General features: G+C 40.4%; 1 protein-coding gene across 3 annotated transcripts in view; it reads right to left on the reverse strand.

The window, feature by feature from the left end:
• atp13a3 (ATPase 13A3) overlaps positions 1-22,380 on the reverse strand; it is a 47,838-nt gene that overhangs the window by 11,605 nt on the left and 13,853 nt on the right. For all 3 annotated transcript variants that reach the window (XM_038715696.1, XM_038715694.1, XM_038715695.1), the window contains exons 3-25: positions 21,646-21,732; positions 21,382-21,555; positions 19,135-19,368; positions 18,753-18,823; positions 18,398-18,481; positions 17,782-17,851; positions 15,496-15,630; positions 14,180-14,252; positions 13,305-13,436; positions 12,963-13,145; positions 12,391-12,548; positions 11,332-11,520; positions 11,087-11,148; positions 10,370-10,520; positions 10,150-10,269; positions 8,301-8,318; positions 7,779-7,932; positions 7,030-7,150; positions 6,618-6,742; positions 1,138-1,298; positions 461-589; positions 229-308; positions 15-57 (exon numbers count right to left, since the gene is read on the reverse strand). In XM_038715696.1, coding sequence (XP_038571624.1) covers positions 15-57; positions 229-308; positions 461-589; positions 1,138-1,298; positions 6,618-6,742; positions 7,030-7,150; positions 7,779-7,932; positions 8,301-8,318; positions 10,150-10,269; positions 10,370-10,520; positions 11,087-11,148; positions 11,332-11,520; positions 12,391-12,548; positions 12,963-13,145; positions 13,305-13,436; positions 14,180-14,252; positions 15,496-15,630; positions 17,782-17,851; positions 18,398-18,481; positions 18,753-18,823; positions 19,135-19,368; positions 21,382-21,555; positions 21,646-21,696 — 2,718 coding nt within the window. In that variant the 5' untranslated portion in view covers positions 21,697-21,732. The remainder of the gene's footprint in view (positions 1-14; positions 58-228; positions 309-460; positions 590-1,137; positions 1,299-6,617; positions 6,743-7,029; positions 7,151-7,778; positions 7,933-8,300; positions 8,319-10,149; positions 10,270-10,369; positions 10,521-11,086; positions 11,149-11,331; positions 11,521-12,390; positions 12,549-12,962; positions 13,146-13,304; positions 13,437-14,179; positions 14,253-15,495; positions 15,631-17,781; positions 17,852-18,397; positions 18,482-18,752; positions 18,824-19,134; positions 19,369-21,381; positions 21,556-21,645; positions 21,733-22,380) is intronic.

A 22,380-nucleotide genomic window follows, 5' to 3' on the forward strand; every position in this document is an offset into this window, starting at 1 on the left:
GTGGCTGTACATACCCCACAGTCGTTAGCTCCGTCTCCGCACATCCCCACAAAGTAGCTGTGAGAAAATATAAATAGTAGTGACTCTGATCAATGTTTATCCTTGAAAAGTTAGATTTTTATTTTTTACAGTTCTTACTCAGTCGCAAGCGGCAAATATTGTGGATGTAATACTTTAATATAGTTTGGATGATCATAGCTACATCATGTGTTGGACTTAAATACTCACTCTACTTCCTGCAACGCCTCGATGAGCTGGGTTTTCTGGTCCGGGGCCATTCTGGCAAACACTGTCCCATGGAGCACCAGCTACAAGGCAGAACACACCATCACAGCAACAGAAACATAAGGTATCATGGAGATAATTGTACCCAAAGAACAGTAGGTGCAACTTTAATATTTCTACTCCAGTTACAGAAAGGGTTGGCGTGATGTCCGCTTTCATTTAGAAGACGTCATACCTTTTGAAGCATGTCAGGGAAATGCTCCTCGATCACAGCAAACGATTTTCCGTTCATAGCAAAGTGGTACAGCTCTTGTCTTTTGGGCTCATCTACGTAACACGCATCCTCCAGACTAATGTTCACTTCCTGTTTAAGTAATGAAAGTTTGGCTTAGTTACAACAAATTCTGTTTGCATTATGTAAACAGACGTATGTAGTAGCCGCTATGCAGAATTTTTATTCAAAAAAGGTCTGTTTTGTGGAAGCCAGCAAATCATTTCTTGACCAGAATTTTAAACCCTAAGTATTTTCTGCCCTCACCATGTCTTAAAATTCTTTGTGTATTTATCTTATCAGTAAATATTTGCTTCTTGACTTATTTGTGTGTTTAGACTTTGGTATAGCTTTTTAGTAGACGAGATACCTTTCAGTCTATATGTTCAATTTTACTTGGCTCTTACTTTGATTGACAATAAGAGGAAATGGGGTTCCCTCCCACTAAATAGGTTGTGTTGGACACTACCTTGTCGAGATCACACCTAAAACAATTCCACTTTCTTGGTTTCAGAGATAGTTTTGTCTTACACATGGGCTCAAATGAGTCTTTCCATTACTTAGAGCTTGAGTGTAATATGACTGCATGCAGCCTTTTGTATGTGTGTGTTTGTTGTTTAGCATTAGTCCCATCGCCTCACCTCTAGGCGAGATGTCTTGCTCGGCTTGTCAGCGTATCTCCAGGTGATCTTGGCGGCGTGTCCATTATGTGGAGGGTGGGCATCAGCAATGATGACTGTGTCTTGGGGAGGGATCATTCCACAGTCCCTGGCCACAGAGATGGCTGTAAGCATGTTGTCACCTAGAATGTGATCACAGCACACGTTCCTTATTGTACTTTTTTCTTGAGGACAGCCGTTAAGGGAAAGTAGTGTAATGTTTAGTATTTGTTGTTTGGCAGATTTTTCCCATGTTGTCTTAATATTAAAAACAATGCAGTAAAAAGTTCAAACTAAAATATCTAACTACCCAAAAGGCGCTATAGTATTATAGGTGGACAGAGATGTTAATCGTGTCTGGCTGAGACACAGATTAATTTTTTTAAGTTGAAAAAAAAAAATTAAGTTTTTTTGTTTTATGTCACCCTGTTACTTCTTCTTTTTCTCTAGCTTTCTCAAAAATCCACATGCATTAAAAGTTTTTCCTGGTATATTCCTTGACAACCTATATCAGTATTTATATTAGTATGGGGCAGAGCGTATGGGACTGATGGCAGGATGGTGAATGGACACACGGAGACGAAGCCTGGTTCTGAAATAGTGCTTAATACTGTATGAATAGATCATGAATCACTCACAATTTACTAAACTCATTTTCAGCTTCAATGTTAGATTCACTTTCCTTTTAGGACCTGTGTAGCAACCCTCAGAAGACAGATGACTAGGTCAAAGCCAAGCAAGAAGGTAAAAAAAAAATAAAATTCTCAGGTGGATATTTTAGTTTGTGCCAGTTACACTGAGCAGCCTTGTGAATGTTATTAGTTGGGATTACAGGTACAGCTGAATAAATACCAAAGGGATTCAATCTTGTGAGTGCCAATTCACAGATTACTAAACTCATTATGCTGTCTGTGTCACAGCAATACAAGGGCTTTAACCACCTACAGACAGAGAGAAACATGAAAGTAAGATTATGGATTATGTTTACTGCATGTTTTCATTCGTCTATCTGTGTGTGTTCGTGCGTTCTCCTTAGTGACTATATCGATGCCATTACTGGCTTAGTTGGCTTAGTACAAAAGTGAGTACACCCCTCACATTTTTGTAAATATTTGATTTTATCGTGGCAAATAGAAATAACACTTGCTACATGCAAAGTAGTGAATGTATAGCTTGTATAACAGTGTAAATCTGCTGTCCCCTCAAAATAACACATCACACAGCCATTAATATCTAAACCGCTGGTAACAAAAGTGAGTAAACCCCTAAGTGAAAGTGCCCAAAGTGGGCCCAAATAGCCATTTGCCCTTCCCGGTGTCATGTGACTCGTCAAGTGTTACAAGGTCTCAGGTGGGAATGGGGAGCAGGTGTGTTAAATTTGGTGTTATCGCTCTCAAACTCCCTCATACTGGTCACAGGAAGTTCAACATGGCAACTCATGGCAAAGAACTCTGAGGATCTGAAAATAATAATTGCTGCTCTACATGAAGATGGCCTAGGCTATAAGAAGATTGCCAAGATTGAAAGTGAGCTGCAGCACGGTGGCCAAGACCATACAGCGGTTCAACAGGACAGGTTCCACTCAGAACAGGCCTCGCCAAGGTCAGTTGAGTGCACATGCTCAGCGTCATATCCAGAGGTTGTCTTTGGGACGTTTGAGTGCTGCCAGCATTGCTGCAGAGGTTGAAGGTGTGGGGGGTCAGCCTGTCAGTGGTCAGACCATACGCCGCACACTGTATCAAACTGGTTTGCATGGCTGTCCTCCCAGAAGAAAGCCTCTTCTAAAGATGATGCACAAGAAAGCCCGCAAATACTTTGCTGAAGACAAGTAGACTAAGGACATGGATTACTGGAACCATGTCCTGTGGTCTGATGAGACCAAAATAAACTTATTTGGTTCAGATGGTGTCAAGCGTGTGTAGTGGCAACCAGGTGAGGAGTACAAAGACAAGTGTGTCTTGCCTACAGTCAAGCATGGTGGTGGGAGTGTCACGGTCTGGGGCTGCATGAGTGCTGCCGGCACTGGGGAGCTACAGTTCATTGACGGAACCATGAAAGCCAACATGTACTGTGACATACTGAAGCAGAGCATGATCCCCTCCCTTTGGAGACTGGGCCACAGGGCAGTATTCCAACATGATAACAACCCCACACACACCTCCAATACGACCACGGCTTTACTAAAGAAGCTGAGGGTAAAGGTGATGGACTGGCCAAGCATGTCTCCAGAACTAAACCCTGTTGACCATCTGTGGGGAATCCTCCAATGGAAGGAGGAGGAGTGCAAGGTCTCTAACATCCACCGGCTCCGTGATGCTTTCATGGAGGAGTAGAAGAGGACTCCAGTGGCTACCTGTGAAGCTCTGGTGAACTCCATGCCCAAGAGAGTTAAAGGCAGGGTAGGTAAGTTTGAGAAACCAGCCTGCTGGATTTTGAAAGTATCCAACAGTGAAAAACTCCCACCCCCTCCCCTTCTGGGCTCCTTCCAAAGCCACGCCCCCAAAACACGTGAACGCCACGTTGCCGACACCGCAGGAGGACGAGCAGAGTATACCAAGCGGAGAGGAGCGCAGTGCAGCGGCTCACATCAGCGGTAAGAAAACATCTAACTTTATCATTATGAAAATAAACAACTAACCCGGCTGTTAGTACTCACCATCAAGCTATCATGTTATTATTAAATAGGTTTAAAAAGACCGACTTTCAATCAGTAACGAGCTGGCAAGCTAACTGTTAGCAACAGGTAGCTGTGCTAACAGCTGCGGTAACATTGGGCAAAGCTAAAAAACAGGCTGATACACATTTTCCCGTTTCCATCAGTTACACTACACGAACGTGTATTTCGTGTTAGACTCATAACATGTACATTGTTTTGCATGTTAGAGCTTCCACTGTGATCGCATTATTGTCTCTGATGAGGACTGCACCCCAGAGCACAGCACAAACCGGGACAGGCCTGGGGTTGAGGTGAAGCAGAGGAGTGAGGGCTGCCGGGGTCCGAGGAAGAAGAGGCAGGACGGAGAGGACGAGGTGCAAGCCGCGCAGCACAACAGCATATGAACAGGTATATCTATACATATATACTTTAATCCTTGAAAACACGCAAAGCTGACCTTCATCACCCAGGACAGAGTAACAGACAGTTCAGTCGGGCAGCATACAGACAGTTTGTAGTGTGACAATGTGGAGCACTTGGTCACAGAGTCGTGACACTAAGTTGCTGTTTCTACTACTACTACTACTACTACTACTACTACTACCTGCTACACAAATAATTCCATCCACTGTGTGGATAAACACCTGTACATTGTTAGTTTTATTCCCAGGAGGGTAGAGAAAATACAAAGTATATTTTCCTCTGTTCTGGATAACATTTTCATTCTTTTTTTAAATAAAACATTGAAAATGATAAACGCCTTTTCTTTACACTTGCAGCATAAACAATCAAGCAACTACATTTATGTCTTATGTGATGTTTTTAAAACATCAATAAAAATAAGTATATACAGGAAGAGACAAGGTGTGTCCAGATGTATCGACTGATTATGAACAGTTCAGACTTTACTCGTAGCATCGTATCGCTGCTGTGGAGATGATTAAATAGATCACAATCACCTCTCTGACATGAATACCACATTTCAAAACCAACCATATTACTTTTTGTTTTATATTTTGCTGTATCTAGCAACACAGTTGGGGCAGGGACACCTGACTGAACCCCATGTTGACGGGGATCATCAGGTCTCCTGGTTCTGCTTCTGGGCATCTCCTCAGTAGTAGACAACCGGAGGAGGAGGATGGCACTCTGGAGGTCTGCGATGTAACTGTAGTCCTCCACCTTCAATGAGTACAAGCTCCACTTCCTGGACTTTTTGTTGTACACCTTGCTGTACCTGATAATACAGAAAGGAGGATCAGCTTAGTGAAAAGTTTCTAACACTTGACATTGTTCTCTTAGAGTAATTAGTAAACTATTTCCACATAAAATGCAATCAATAACAATAAATCAGCACCATCTATCTGTATTCCTCATACTGTTTAATATTTTTTGACTCATCACTTATAAATGTATTGAGTAAAATGCACCAGAGTACTCATAATGCAACATACTGAACTGTGTCATCAGCTTTTCTCCTGGCTGGTCTGTGGACACGGTGGTTGTAATCCAGGCCAGCCAGCGTGGTCCGATCAGTGTACTGGTTAGAAGCACAGGGTGTTGGAAGACTGCAGGTAACCTGATAAACCTGAAATAAAACATGTCATTACTTATTTTACCAGAAGTAAAACAGTAAAATGTCTTCACACAGTAGGTTTAGCTACGAACAATGTCAAACTATATTATAGGTAGCTTATATACCAGAAACACAGATACTTGGGGGCCTTTAGCCATCATTGTTTATGTACACTATTGTTGAAATGTCTTTCTCATAACTACAAACACACAGCTACATCATTGTAAAAGAGTAACATCCAGTCAAACAACGCCTGCAGACACAAGATAATTACACAAACAGATTAGATACAAGGTAAAGACAGGTGTAAACATAGTATAATAAACCTAGATGGTGAAGAACTAAACCGGTGCAGTCTACACCTACACTGTCTTACCTAATGTTAGCATTGAAAAACACAGCATGCGCTGCAGTTTCCCAGCTCAACTACAGCTAGATAGAATTCATCGTCTCTACTCTGGCTCCTACACACAGCCTGCACTCGTAGCAACCGTTAGCTGTTTGCTAAGTAGGTAGCTACGTTTGCTAGCGATGAAAGTAACAAATTACCACCAAAATGATAAAAGCCAGATTACCTGTCCAGCAGAAATAAAGCCACCACGTTGTAACTTTTCAGCCCCTTGGTGTTCCTCAGTTGTCAGTCACTATCGTTGAAAAGCCACGCAGATATTACCTCCGGTCTGATCGCTTCGCTCGTCAGGTCTGAGAGAGCTGACCGGGTGCGCGCACGGGGGCAGCCCCGGTAGCAGCACGGCTGGTAGCCATGGTAGCGAGGGAGAGTGACAGTCACCCAGCCAATCATTGCATTTGGTCCGAATGAAACGAGTGGCTGTGTTTACTGCAGCCCTGAGAGGACTACAGACAGCCGATTTTTATACTCTCTTTCAGAGCACCTAACTTTTTAATATATATTGGTGTATAAAGACAGTTTCAACAAATATGACAAAAAGTGTTTCAGAAGCAACTTGCCTACCCTGCCTTTAAGGCAAAAATATTGACATTTTGGGCCCAATTTGGACATTTTCACTTAGGGGTGTACTCACTGTTTAGTGGTTTAGACATTAATTGCTGTGTTATTTTGAGGGGACAGCAAATTTACACTGTTATACAAGCTGTACACTCACTACTCTACATTGTAGAAAAAAATAATTTCTTCAGTGTTGTGAGTGTGTACTCACTTTTGTGAGATACTGTATGCGTACGTGTGCACACATGTATGGATGGTCTCACCAGTAACCATGACAGTGCGGATGTGTGCTCGGCGGAGGTCCTGCAGCACCCCTGGGGTTTCTGCCTTCAGTTTGTTCTGCATGATGATCAGACCCAGAAACTCCATGTTTGCCTCTATGTGATCCCTAGTTCATAAGAAAATACATACATGTCTACTTAAGTATCAAGACCAAAATACAAGGTGAAACTGTACATTTGCTCCCAATAAATAACTTTATACCAAGTACCAATAAATACACAAAGGTTGTTACCTAATTTTCTTATTTATATATTTCAAACTAGAGGATTGCAGGTGTGACAGTGCAATGCCCGCAGTGTGAAGTAGCATGCTAAAAAAGCACCAGCGATCCTGCAGTTCTCTAAATAGGTTTCAAATGAAGGTCAAAAGCAACAACAATATACAGTACGCTACCTGCTGATGTTCTGGACTTTGTGCCAGGTGAGTTTGGACTCAAGTCGACGATGAGCCAGAGCTATGACCCTGAAACCCTGCTTGGTGTAACCCTCCAAAACTTCTGGAAAGCTTTCTGGTACTGCAAAGAGACAAGTTAGAGAGAGACAGAGAGCAAGTGAAGAAGACTTATTTCAAAGTTATATGGCTTTTGAGCTCAGGTCAGGGCATAGAGGATGCCTGCTAGAGGTTAGCAAGCAATTCGTTTCAAAAAACGGGTGAAAAGTAACAGACAACAAACAAAGAAGGTAGAAAACCAAATCCTGTAGTTAAATTGATTTCCTTATCATTTTTTTCAGTTTCTGGTACTCGGGGCACTTTGATGTGCTCAATCCCTACACATATGGCAGGCCAGTGGGCTAAAATTAAATAAATCAACTAATTTAAAGATGCACTTATATGGAATTTCAGGGCCAATAATGACAAAAGATAATATCTCCTCCACACACACACAAACAGACATCAACACAGAGAGCAAATAGGAGAGAGGCAGAAGTGCAAAAATCACCATTAAGAACTGGGTTTTAGTGGTGTCCCTATTACGCAGCCATACTCAACATCAGACATTATTGGCTGAAATTCCAATATTGGAAAAATAAATTTTTTTTCCTCTTACTAATATTTAACCACAGATATATTGTGCATCCTTATTTTAATATTTTCCAATGCTTTTCACCCATAGCAGTTACAGTAATTATTAGAGACCTCACCTGTCTCTTTCTTGCAGAGACCAGCCACCACCTCAGGCGCTCCCTTCACATAGGCATCCATACGTTTCTCCCCCAGCAGACGAGCCACCACACTCATCCTCTGGAGTGCTGAGGAAAAAGGAAACTGGCGCACGATACCTATCTCATATGCTGACTGCACATGCGCACCCCCCACAGACACAAGAAGAAAAAAAAATGACCATTCATGTCAAGGAGAAGATGTAAACTAAAAACACAATGTCTATCTGTTGAAATTGAAAACATGGATAATGCTAAGAAATGAAAATCACAAAATGAATACTTTCAGAAGGAAATTATGTAATTTAAGTGCTTGGTTGACAAAATTATGACACCTATACAGATCAGATCCTCAAATATTTTGACACTGAACAATAAACAAATTAATTTCCAATTTTAGAAATTTCCAGTAACTTTTTAACATGCTGCCAAGTTTGTCAAATTAAAAATTTAAATATTATCAAAAAGCCTTGCACATTGCCAAAAAGGATGAAGGTGACTTACCGAGATCTCATACAGTTCCTATAGTGAAAAAAAGACCAGATTGGGATGAGTCAACGAGAAAACAAATACACCAATCATGCAGAGAAATAATAATGTTGCTGTTTTCATGCTATTATTGTTGCTGGTTTGACAGCAATATTCTGTGGATTTGGGCAATCCTAAATCAACCTGTATTAGGATGATAAGTCAGAAACTGATAACAGGATGTCTGAGGCCACACTCCAGCTCTAATCTTTTTTTGATATCATTACATTGATAGATCTTAGGGGGTGTGCATCTTCACTGGTCTCACGATTCGATTACAATTATCAGGTTCGATTACGATCTTCAGGTCAACAATTCGATTCCTTGATTCATCACCTCAACGGTGGGAATTTCTAGGTACCTCATTACGATTATGAGGGCTACGATGTGACTGTGAAACGAATAGGATGAAGATGTATTTTTCCCTCACTGTTTGACCATTTGGTACTTTTAAAGCAAAGTATTTGTAACAATCCAAAGTAGTAGGTAGTAATGAAATGCAGCTATTTAATTTACTTCATATAAATGTAGCTAACATTGCATAGCATTATTACATTACAGCATTACTACTGACCTCTGCTCCTGCTATTTTCATTTATGAGGCTGCTGTTATTATTAGTCAGATACGAGTTGTACTATGCAATGCTCCAGCCAAACCACGTTCTCTCCACCTTAATATAACTGTTCCTTTTTTTGTCACGTCTAGTGTAATTACATTAGGGCTGAAACGATTCATCGATTAAATCTATAAAATCGATTAATAAAATGCTTCGACACAAATACTTTGCATCAATGCTTCGTTTAATCCATTTAGCTATACAGCAGTGTTTCGCAGGGACATTTATTACTGTCGCACATCGAGCTTATGCTTTGAACACGACGTGAATATGATGGCGCTGTTTGCAAAGTGAAGGAAGAGAAAGAAAATAGAGGGGGACAAAGAAGAAAGTGTCCAAAGTACGGGATTATTTCAAGATAAAGAAAACAACAACTCTGTAATGTTACCGTCAGTTCACCTTAAAACGAAACTTGTGTGCCTTATCAGAAAGCAGCCGGTGTTCTGCCAGCTGACCACAGACAAGGTAACAGTAACGGCAACTTTAGCATTTAACTGAAATCATGATTGATTGTTGAGTTGAAGGCTAGCCAAAGTAAGCCGCTGTCCTCAACTGAAAATGTACACGCGTGCGTTTGCCGTTTTCCTTTTTGGCCCGTGAGTTGTAACCTCACAGTCATGAGTTAACTGGGTGTCGGGAGCTGCACCTTTTAACTCACCTGCAGCTGTCTCTGTAGCTCAGACGTTTCCTGCTACCTGCGTGTGCTAATCAATCCTTCGTTATAATATCAAACAGCTGTTTCGTGTGCAGGATCGCTCATTTCCCGGCAAGTTGTGTGAACGGCACGAGGCTGTAAGTCGTGTAGTCTGCTAGAGCCTTTAGTATAACTTGCAAAAGTACTTCTTAAACGACGCATAGATGAATAGAAGTTTCGAAAACTAAAATCATCGTTAGCTGCAGCCCTAAATTACATGTTTGTGTCTTGTCTTATAAGTTGATTTTTGTAATCTTGTATTGAGCGTCAAGGGCCTGGAAAAAGAATTTCGTTCATTTGTGTACCCCACATGTGAATGAATGACAACAAATCAATTCAACAGCAACATCAACAATAAATCAAGGTTATCAATTAACCTCTAGATAGTCGATTATAGACATTTGTGAATCAATTCATAATCGTTAAAGCCCCATCTAAAAATCTATTATTTTCCACCCCCCTAATAGATCTGTATAATAAATGTCAGTGTGTGAAAAGATATTGCTGTTCATACCATGTCCTGCTCTGGTGATGCAACTGGCTCTGGGGGCAACAGCTGTTTTGGGGGTCGAACCACAGTCGGCATGATATGGTTGTGAAGAGATGTTTCCTCCTCAGTGGCCTCTTCCAGGATCTGTGCAGAAAAAGTTTTCAGAGAAAATAGGGCAACAATAGTAAGAGCTGTGCTGCCCTGACGAACATTGTGCTTTTGGATAGATTAAAGAATAACTCACCCAGCCTGTAGCCTCAAACATTTTGAGGTCCAGCGGGTCTCCAGACACTTGGCCCTCTATTTTGGTAAGAGAGTGGCATGCAGCCATACAAGCCACAAACTGGGACTTGACAAGATTTTCCTTATAGGCATTTTCCTCTGACAGGTGGAAACTGGAGTGGCAGGAGGTGGACGAAGAAAGACAACAATGTGATGATGTAAATGCTTACAGAAGCACATATGACATGTATAAAAAAACTAATATATTAACAGTGCATGACTATGGATACATTATACCATTCATTAATGCAGAACATTTTTCTAAACCACATAGTGAATAACAATTATTCTAAATGTGGGGAAATAAATAATATAAATCCGTAACCCTGCACATTATAATATCCGAACAACTGCAAGAATTACAGTGCATCCCAACAGAATAACAGATTCCAAATGTCGACACTGGTTGGTTGATTTTGTGGATATCATCCTGTAATCATTTCACAAATCATCCCTAATCTCTGACATTTCAGCATTTACATTGATCCGAAATGAGGGAATTCCCCTCAGATTAAAAGATATTCTAGAATATTCTCCATTTTTTCCACAAGGTCATCAGCAAAGCAATACCAGCTCAGCAACGGCTAAACTAAGACAATGACTTGAGATTTCTAAGATGAAATGCTCCAACGCAGTGGAAATTTCCATGTTTGATCAATTAGAGTATACAGCCGCTTACCTGCCATTCTCAACCCTCTGGATTCCCCATAGGTCTAATCCATCTTCTGTCAGAGTTCCAGTCTGTAAGTAGAAAGAGAGTAGAATTTTACTGAGTTTGATTGGTTTCTTTCAGGGTGCATACTTTCTTGCTGGCTTCCAGACAATGGAGTCTTTAATTGAAACATTTCTTCTTCAGCAATATGTAAGCGTAGTGCTGACTATTCGAAGAGCAAAAACAGCAGTCAAAAAACCACTAGTACTCACCTTGTCAAAGCAAACCAGATTGATTTGTCCGCAGATATTGATCCTCTGTGGGCTGATGCAGAAAATGCCAATGTTTTTGAGGCGTCGCTGGGCGTACACAATGCCAGCTGTCATAGCGGCTGGCAGCGCCGGTGGCACAGTGATGGTGATGATGTCCAGAGACTCAATGATGATGGTCTTAGCTGGCACCTGGGTCAGGCAGAAAGGAAAAAGTCAAGAAATTTTTGCATGTTTGATAAACACTTGTCTTTGATTACCAACCACCTCTAGCTATAAATCAGCACTCCTGAAACTGGTGGGGATTCACAGTTCAATCACACTCATTTGTTGAAGGGGCTCCAGGTTCAAGAGTCAAATATGTGGAATTTTTCAACACAAACTGCCGAGAGCCACTTTTGAACTGAACAGTGTCTGGGGCATGTTTCTCCACTGATTGTTCATGTTAACAACAAAGCCGAAGCAATGACCCAAAATGACTGATTTTGAATGGCTAATCCTATAACAACCTTATAATCATGCAACAAGCGTTAGAGAGAAGGGAACACAAATGTCTCAAACAGTTCATGTTCTGCAGCACACGTGATTCAGAAATGTTTTACTATTGCTGCTTGTTTATGGGAAAGCTTTTGCACAATGGGAAGGCAGGGCTAAAACACCAGTCAGTAAGTATCAGACATCTCAGATGAAAATAAAGAGGACTCCGCAAGTGAGCTGCTGTGCAATGCTAACATGTCATCTTGATAACTTGATAAGCTGATGGAGCCTCTGATACTGTGAGTTTGTTTTGGAAAGAATCTGCCCCCTAGTGGGCAAAAATCTCTTTAGTTCAGTTTTGATCTTCAGCCACAGTGAGCTGCACAACAGTCAACGAATAAAACTGTGGTTGTACTGGGGAGCTCACAAATGTGACTGCGTGCAACAAGTGTGAAGAAGGGAGTGGCTAAGTTCATTTGTGCATAAATAGTTGGGCTCTAATTTTCACCCCCATTTACTTCTGAAACTCTGAACCCATGTAATTCAAAATCAGTACATTGTATTTGTTGTCACCTCCTAGATTACCTTGTTCATGATGCTGAGGACGATGGAGTAGACAAAGCCAATTCCAGCCACAGCCACCAGACACAGCAGGAAGAGGTAGGCATCACGGTACAGCTTGAAGTCGGTGGGTTTTGGGTAAAGGATAGAGCGCACCAGCTGGCCTTTGGCTGTGCTGAAACCTGGGTAAAGAAGTTGTTATGAGAAGTTTAGGTTAAAACTTTATAAAAAAATTATTTATTTTTTTTTAAAGGTGGTTACACTTTTTTTTTTATTTTTTTACCAAAGTTAGTTGTTAGATGGTATGAGTCTAACAAGTGTTAGTCTTAAGTACAGCTCACTCTATGGAAATAGCATCTCTACATAAGACTTAAGCCCTTACACATGGGGTCAGCATGTATGCATCAGCCATGTAATTTCCATGAAGAAATGTCTCTCAGTAAAATTTTAATATATGAAATCACATCTGAACATCTCACTGTTTTAGTACCTAAGTTTCTACACAAAGCATCATGTAAATATACACCAACTTACAGATAATTCAAACTAACACTTTTAAATACATATTTTCCTCAGACACACACACACCCCCTTACCTGTGCGGACCACCACAGCCCTGACCAGTTCGCCTGTGTAGAAGCGGGTCTGGATGACGTTGGTGCCGCAGAATAGTGTGTGTCTCTTATGCTCCTCTGTGTTGTAGGCACTGTCAGCCTCCTCCCCCCTCTCACCTGACACTGGGTTTGGGAGGTGGGTCTTTGTCACGGGAACGCTCTCACCTGATGCGGGGTAGACTGATATTAGGACTGGCTGCTGTGAGAATTACAGGTAGAGCATTTAGCTGTTTGGAGTATCCAGTGGTCGGCTGTAATGTTTATCTACCAAAATATCAAGTATTCAAACAACTACGACTTAAATGATCAGATTTTGGCTCTAACCTGTGAGCATGCTTTCATTGACGATACAGGTGCCGCTGACCAACACGGCGTCACATGGCATAATGGTCCCATTGCTGGGGATGACCATCACATCACCGGGCACCAAATCAGTAGACAAAGTCTCTTCGATTTCTGCCAGGAAGTGGGGTACAATGGAGTAGTGGAGAAGGTAAATGTGTGCATTTCAATAAATACAGGTGGAGAGCAGTGTGAGGAACAAAGTAGGTGATAGAAAATGATGATTGTGGAGAAAGGTGAAAAGTGTGTAAATGAGCCAACAGTAGCGGGGGTGGGGGGTAAGAAAGGCGATATTTTGTCTTTAGAGTCTTGTTCTGCACATCTCTCATTACTCACACCTCTAGGCTGCAGGAAAAAGGCTGAGGCATCACAAGCAGGGGCCAGTGCAGTAGATGAATGCATAACAAAAAATATAAGCAGTGTACAAACTTCCACAGCAATGTTTCTAACTGGTTCTAAACATTAGTTTAATTTTAAATTGGCTACAGGACTGCCAGTGCATCACCTCTGGAGACCACCCAATTTGATTTTAAGAGGCATGCAGACATACAGAAGTATGTGCAGAACTGTTAAACGTACACATATCCTACACCCACTGTCTAACATACACACTCTCTCTCTCTAGGCCTACATTGTCCCACCCCAGCAGTGATCTGGAGGACAGCCAAAGCAGAGTGACTGTGTAATTGTGTCTGGTCCAGCAAAGAAGCAGAGAACTACTACTGTCAGAAATGGTTTGGAATGCGCTCTTGGAAATAAAATGATACATGCTGTGTACTACTATTAAAATAACTATACAGAGGCCATCTGCAAGAAGAAAATAAAAACACAAAAACAAAAAATATATATAGACAAACCATTGTTGGCTCGGCATACGGTCACACGGACAATACTGTGAGCTGCCACCATATCGTGAAGCATGATGTATTGCTGGAAAAAAGAAAAAGAAATCCGATTAAAACCTCTAGATAACTTCTTTACTCTGAGGGTATTTTTGTCTGATGTTGGGAACTATGATGCCAGGGGCAGCAGACCGTGTGCAGATGAGCCTTTGCTACGCTTTGCTATGCTATCCTGAAAAACCCTGGATTAGAAACGGGCGGTTCGGCGAGTGTGTCCGATATGGCTCACACCTGGCCAAGAACTGGGGTTATACCGGGTACATTACAAATGCTACAATGTGCTTAGACACGCTTCAGTAAGGTTACTGAGAATTTACAGTTGTGTATTATTTTTTTCAGGGGAAAAAAACTGTCCGAGCAGGTTACATGACAGTGACAACCATATTTATTAAAGATGCGTTCCTGTGATTCTCTTTGGTACAGTTTGGTACTTGTTGCCCTGTTCATGCAGCATAACCACACAGCAGCGCGACTCCAATCTGTTGGTTGCTCCAATGCTTTCTGCTCCGGTAATGACAGTCAGTCATCAGACAGTCACTGCTGTCAGCAGCCAGGCAAGAGAGACGCTCTGTGGTGCGCTGGGATTTTATAATTTAACTATGAGCATGATGCACACTTTTACTTTTTCTGACTGTATGGGAATCTGATGTTGATTAAGAACGGCACTTCCATTCGTAGTAAAATTACACCAAGTAATTACAGCATAAGAGTCACTGGTTCCGGCTGTGCAGAAAGGCTGAATTAAACAATGTAGTGTGAGTAAACACAACGTACAACATTAATATTCTTATCCAAGTCTTAAAGGCAGCTTTATGTGACATTTAGATTATGAAATATCTTTTATAAAAACTTAAAAGTCTGAATATTGCCTGTGAATATTTATACCAAATTTTATGGCAATCTGGCCCGTAGTTGTCGAGGTATCAAAGTGGTAAAATGTATGCATGTACAGACAAACTGACAGACTGACAAACCGCCAAACAAACAGACAAAAATAGAAAAAAAATGAACCATGCCATCCTTTGGCCCTGTTAGTGGGTTTAAAAAAAATTATAGCAAAAAGCGCGTGAATAAAATAATAAAAAAACTTGTTTCAGAAAATCTAAATTAAGGATCCTAAAATATAAATTGGTAAACAGTTCATTATTGGTGGGTTGCATAAAGATATATACAGTATGAGAAGTGACATTTAACCAGGTCTTGCCATAGCTATGTGGTCGGATAAAATCGTTTTGGATTAATAAAGAGTCTCAACATGATGTGGAGCTCACCTTTTTGATGGTGTACAGAGAGGTAGCTATGGATATGACCGACATGAAAACAATGGCCACAGCATAGTAGTAATACTCATCGGCACTCCACAGGATCACGCTGAAGAGCTGGAAGATGTAAAAAGGGTTGAGGACCTGCAGTAGGAGAAAGAGAAAGAGGTTAGTGTGGAAAATGCAGAGGTGCGAGCATATACCATGAATTTAAAAACAGAAATGTCTACTTGAGGACGTGCCCAAGAAGCCACCTGGACAGTGAGAGGAGAATACAAGTGATCATGTTCCCATATGTCCCATTTACAGTTCAAATTTATTTGTCCACGAAGGTAAAGTGCAACATAAAAAAGACGTGAAAACACATTATAAAGAGCAACACAGAATCTGCAGTACTGCATCAACGAACAAGCGTACTCACTGCAACAGCAATAAGAACAATACAGTGATGACTATCCTGTACCTCCTTTTCCCTGCGTTGAGGAGGGTAATGGCGGTTGGGATGAATGACTTTAAATGGGTTTGTCTTAACTTAGGGGAATTTGAAGGATGGAATTGGCCCTCTTCACCATCAACAGACAGTCTACTCTGCTGGATACCTGTAATTTTGCTGCTAGTGTTCAATATTTTAACCAGGGTATCCTTGAATTTGATATTTAGATTCTATGTAGGATTTGTAAGAGTATCATCAAGGACCTGTCAACAGGAAAGTTGCAGAGTTTCCGTAGGCAGAAAAGTCGTCGTTGACCTCTCGTGCAAACCATTTCAGTATTACATTCAAAACTGATGATTGAACAAAAAGGTATAGCTGATGACAGATTCCACTTCTTGACCCTCAATGATGGTGCTGAGTGGAAGAAGGGTGGCGCCAGATGTCTATGCATGTCTTTTGTCTTCAATACATCGATTTCAAGGAATGAGTTATTGCACCAGTTTAAAAAACAAAACAGGTCTCTACACCTGAGTCATCCGCAGATTTCAGCATATAAATCTGATCCGAGATGTATACTTGTAGCTTGAGATATACTGGAGGTACATTTTGTACACAAAGATACCGCACGTAAATAAAGTTTTAAATAAAAAGTGCGGCAGTGCATACTTGATACACATGCACCTTTGGTTTGAATTTGCGTTGTGACCCAAATTACTGTGTTGGTCTGCAGAGGACATTAGTGTTGTATTTACCCTCATACAGCACTCCTCTAGCAGAAAGTAAGCAGATATCCCAAATAGTTTCCTTAGTATGTAAGTTAAGTATGCAAATAACTGCAAATGTCTCTTTATCTAGCTGTGAAAGGGTAAATTCCCAGATCAAAAAATTTCATCAAATTGAAAGTGTAACAGAAACCTGGTAAAAGGAGTTATAATACGGTTAAAATTGTCTCAGCACAGAGTACAGAGGAGCAGTTGTGCCCTTAAGTATATAATTAAATAAGTAGTTGTTTGTATTGCTAATATACTGTTGTTCCTGTTTGTATTCTAAATGACTAATGCCTTGCATACATTTCTACAGGACACACTGGTCTGACGGTGGTGTTTGCTTTAAGGAATTTAACCGAAACAATAACTTTTTGCAAGTAACAGTTATTTTAAATATCTATTAATCCAAAGATTATTTTCTTAGCAGCTTATTTTGTCCAACCAACAGTCCAAAATATCCAGATAATCTGTTTAATATCACAGAAAAACTAGAAAATGTATTTAATTTCTCTTCTTTGAGAAGCTGGGATCAGTGATTTTTTTGGCTCTATTAATTAAAATGACTTGATTATTTGATTATTAAAATTGTTGCAGATTCATTTTCTGTTTGTCAAATAATTGATTTATCATTGCAGTGCTACTTGGAAGCACATTATGAAACATGCAAAAGCTACAATCGATTTCAAGTCAGCACTTAAAATGACCTGAAGTTATCATTCACTGATAAAACAAAATGATTGAAAAAAATAATTTAAAAAAGGCACGTTTTATTGTATTCTTAAAAAATAAATCAATATTTCTTTCAAAACTAGTACAAATTGGTAGCACACAATCAAATATCTACCAATTAACAGTTGCACAAAACAATGTCCATTGTCTGTAAATTCACAAACTGAATCCCAGGCATTAGCTTAAAGTTTCAAATGTAATACATTTAAATGTTTCAGATAAAATTATAATTTCATAATTTGCATTTAGCATTAAGAAACCTGCAAAAACAGTAGGATGAGCTCACAGGTGTGTTTGATTCAAGGAAAATTCAAACTCTTCAGTTAAAAAAAAAATCTGCCTCTGTTAATGCAAAATGGGCCCTACCTCTTTGATAAGCAGCTTGAAAACAGAAGGCACTTTCACTGCAATTTCATTCACTCCGAAGAACAGTCTCCTGACGAGAGGTAAAAGACACATTCATGAGTCAAGTGTGAACCAGACGAATATACGTAAACACACCCAATAGTGTTTCAATCACTTTCAGGGACATTACATTGATTTATATTCATTCCTAGAAGACTTGCCCTAACCATAACCTGCATAACCTAACATTACCCTAACCTTGGGGACGTTTTGATCCCACAACATTAGTTAACACCCGTCCACACACACAAACATGCACACACTATAAAGAAAAGACACATAAAAATTAAAAGGTTAAAAAAAGGTATGCAGGTTTTCATTCTAAACATTACCAGATGATTTCACTGAATAGTTCCTCCGTTTTTGTTGAGGGGCTTTCAACCACCAAAATATTTGGGCTCTGTACAGTGTTAAGTGTCATAACATGTCCGCACTGACTTCCCCTGGCCATAGAAGAGATACGGACAAAAGGGCTCATAAACTGCAGCTATTGTAACTCACAGCAGAATAAGAGTACCCTCCTCCTGTCTGGCTGTCATAAGTTGTGCGACCTATCTTCAGACACATCAGATGTTACCTGTACTCCTGCTGGTTCCTGGTCAGGCCTGCGCTGTGCTCCGAGTGGAGGGTGGAGCAGCTGACCTGCAGATCTTCCAGGCCACTGTAGGGGAAAGATAGGTCAAAGTCGACAAAAAATTACAAATAACAGTGCCAGCAATGCAAAGCTGTAAATGCAAAGGCTTGTTTTGCTATACAGTTCTTTATGAGTTAACAAACAGGGCTGCACAAATTCAGTTTTCATTACTGTTGTGTATTACTGTACACATCCGGCTTGATAAAATCCTTAGCCTATTTAGCTTACTATAAGAGAAAGTGCCAAGTGGTATAAAAATAGCCCATAAAAGTGTAGTAGATGATCAAAGGATGCTTACGTTAAAACTTCAAAGTTCTGCAGCTCGTCGTTCCAATAATACTTTGTGCTATGGAAGGTAAAATAGCGAATCTGAGGGAAAAAGAATAGGGAGGGTGTGGAGGAAATTACATTATATTTGTATTTTAGAGTTTATTGTTAGAATAAGTGTCATGTAATGTATGTGGTCAACAGAATCTACCCACAAGAAGAGCAAAGAGTGCATGTGTCTCTGAAACATATGTTTAACATTTATGATATTTCACCATCATAACATAAATATTATGTCTAATTACACATGACAAAATCATACACTGAAAGTCCTGGAGCTGCTCTATGGTTGCCATTATTGGTGTGTTCAGCGTGTGTGTAAATAAAATATTTTGTGGAGACGGGGCGCCTACCTGTGTGGGCTGGTAGTCGTCAGATCTTCTGATGAGCTCCTGAGCAGGGCTGCCATCGGAGGGGTGGGGGAGATGTCCGTTGGCCAGAGGGGGGAACGTAGGGGAGGAAAAGGGGAAAGTGGGAGAAGAAGGGGAGGGGGGGGAGGTGGTCTGGGTCTCCAGGCTGCGGAAGGGGTTGCTCCCTGTGGCCAGCATCACGCGCACCCTGGCCACAAACCAGCGCCGGAACTCATCCTAGTCGGGGAAAGGAAAAAAACAAAACAAAAACAAAACCACAAAGTTGTATAACTGGACTTTTAATGAACTTCATTCATAAACCCCGCCCATTACTAACTAACCTTAGCACTTACTCTGCAGTATTTAGTACATTTCTGTCACGGCTGCATGTCTAAAATACATTAGCAGGACAGATAGATAGATTTTTATATATATATATATATATATATAGCATTTAGCTTCCTGTTTGGTACTTATAAGTCATGCAAAGCAAAAACACAATGCTACTGACAGTTTCAGTTTAGGTATTTTTATTAAAATATTTTGGACTTAGCCTACACTTGCACGGTTCATGTCGCCGTATTTACTTTGCGATGACTTCCAGTCTGTTTTCCGCCGCCACTATCATTTTAAAACTCTGTTTTTAAACAAAAACGTAGTAGTGAGGATGTGGCCTAATCCTAGCTCTAACCTAACCCTCATTCAAGTTCCTATTTCTGAACAAGCCTCTTTAAGTGAGCAGTAGCAAAATGTTTACACTTGAAGGCTGTTCTTAATAAGAGCTGCACTGATCGATCAGTGCATTTGCGTTTTCAGCTGGATCAACCGACCATGTTATACTGCAATTCATTTACAGTTGCATTTTAGTTGTACAAAAAAGCTTTATTTTAAGATTTGTGACAGTGAAAGGTCCTGTAACAGTTTGGGAGAAAATGTAGACATAATTTAATAGTCATTGTTTTATTGTGAACGTACAATCAAATGGACCCCAGAAAGAACAGCCAATGCTTATGCTGCTGCTAATTGGGATTCTAGAAAGTAAGGAAGAAATTTGCAATTAAAGAAAGTTACAAAAATGACTGCATGTGTTGTAAAAAAAAAAAAAAAAAAAAAAAAAAAAAAAGAAACTGGAATCGGCCTAGAGAATTTCATTCAGAGCATCTCTATTCTTAAAGCTTTAACCCGCGTGTGTGTGTGTGTGTGTATATATAAAATCAACACCCACAATCAGACATTTGGATTCATACACAGATGGTTAAAGATGAACGCTAACACATGCACACATGCATGAGACCAACACAGAGAGAAAGGAATGCAGACACACAAGCACACGTGAATCTTGTGGACACACTGTACAGAAACATGGCATTCCTGCTGGTGTGACTGTCTGTAGGAATCAGTCAGGTGAAATGTATTTACTGTTGCTACTACAACACATCGGTTATATTCACTTGCAGCTTTAAAACCACATGAGCTTGAGGTTTATATCTTCTGTACACCCATATGCCAAGCTGTGCCTGACAGCCTTTGGACTTGACTCTCCTGTGGTAAACTGACTTGAAAAAAAAAAAAAACAGATTTATAAAGAACCCTGTGTTTCTATTATACAACAGACTGGGAGTAGCTGTGTCAAAGGGCAATTGTATCATTTCATTTGAATCTTTAAATGTAAAAGTAACATAAAAGTATTAATAATTATTATTATTGCTTGGTAGATGTCTGATACTGTACCATTTAGAATGCTGAAACAAATGCAATTTAAACTGCACCATCCAGTATGCTCCTACATCAGGCAACAGCTTAACCTTTGTGCTTTTAATACTAGTCACAGTGGTTGGTACATCTGCTTAATTAATTCATCATCTGTGTTCACTACTTTATTTCATTACCTTTCTGGGCTTTCAGTGGCTCAGCATAAGATGTGGAAACATTTACTTTTTAACTAAAAATTTAAATAGTTTAAATGTAAATATAAAACCTCACAGTTTAGCTTGCTACAGGGGCTGCAACTAAATTATTTTTATTTTACATTCATCTAATGATTCTTGAATTGCTCAGTCTATAAAATGCTAAAAATGCTCCTCATCCTCATGAAATTAGAAAAGCAGCTAACTCCTCACAGTTGAGACGCTAAAACCAGGGAATATTCTTGCTTGAAAAATAACAATTATTGGATTACCTAAGTAGTTGTGGAAACATTTCTGTAGATCAACTAATCAATTAATCATTGTAGCTCTACTTGCTACCTACCGTGGAGCGCAGCAAAACCACTTCAGCATCACGGGCTGTGGTACGGGTGCAGGTGGATTTGACGCACCACTCTGGCATCCAGTAGAGCAGCAGGAGGAGGAAGCCCCCTGTACACAGCACCCCGAGGCCCACAAGGGCCAGGCGCCAACGACACAGACGGTAGCCCTGCAGCTCCTAAAGGGTGGAAGGGGAAAAGGGGTGAATAAGTCTTGAAGCACGAATTCCAATTTTGGCACTGATGTAAAATGAAAATAAGAGGCGTACCATCTCCTCCTCTTCCCCTTTGTTGAGGACCTTCAGGTCTTCCTTCTCCATGCTGCAGAACAGTTTGCCAAGCCCCTCCCTTACTCACTGCAAACACAACAGACAAAATGTCAGGGTGATCAGCGTGGAAAAACATTTCAGCTCCACAACAGCCTATAAAAACAGCGTCTCCACACCAGAGGGTCAGACACCCCAGGTGGGGTCATGAGATATTTTCTAGGGATATGATGCAAAGAGCATTGTATTTTTTGTATTTGTCATAAACACATTTATCACATTTTCGCTTCCTCCTTTCCATAATGGTGCAAAATAGCCTAAAACTGGAAAAACACTGATCATCAATAATAGTTTTTATTTTATAAAGTTACCTCTGCATTTCTGTGGTTGCAAAATCATGCATACAATACACATAACCACATAGCTGGGTTCTCATTTGTAGCATTCGTTTCGATGTCTCACTCTGGGATGCGCCTCCCCGCGTATTCCTCAGAAGTATTTATCTCATTACGTCAATCCTGATTGGCTGGTGATCGTGGTATCTGCATTTAGTGGACCCACCTACCCCTCAACAATCGAATCTCATAATTGAAAATCGAATATGTACCCAATGGTCGAATATTTGGGTCCAGCCCTAGAAGCTAGGATCTCATTTCAGAAACAAGTCCTGTTTCTCCTTTAAAGCCAGAAAGAGACGCGTCTCTGCTACATTTTTACCAGTTCTTTATTAGGGTGATC

This window comes from Micropterus salmoides, unplaced genomic scaffold (genome assembly GCF_014851395.1).
Source record: "Micropterus salmoides isolate LMB-PRFRI ecotype aquatic unplaced genomic scaffold, ASM1485139v1 Ms_hic_scaffold_13, whole genome shotgun sequence".
Classification (NCBI taxonomy): Eukaryota; Metazoa; Chordata; class Actinopteri; order Centrarchiformes; family Centrarchidae; genus Micropterus; species Micropterus salmoides.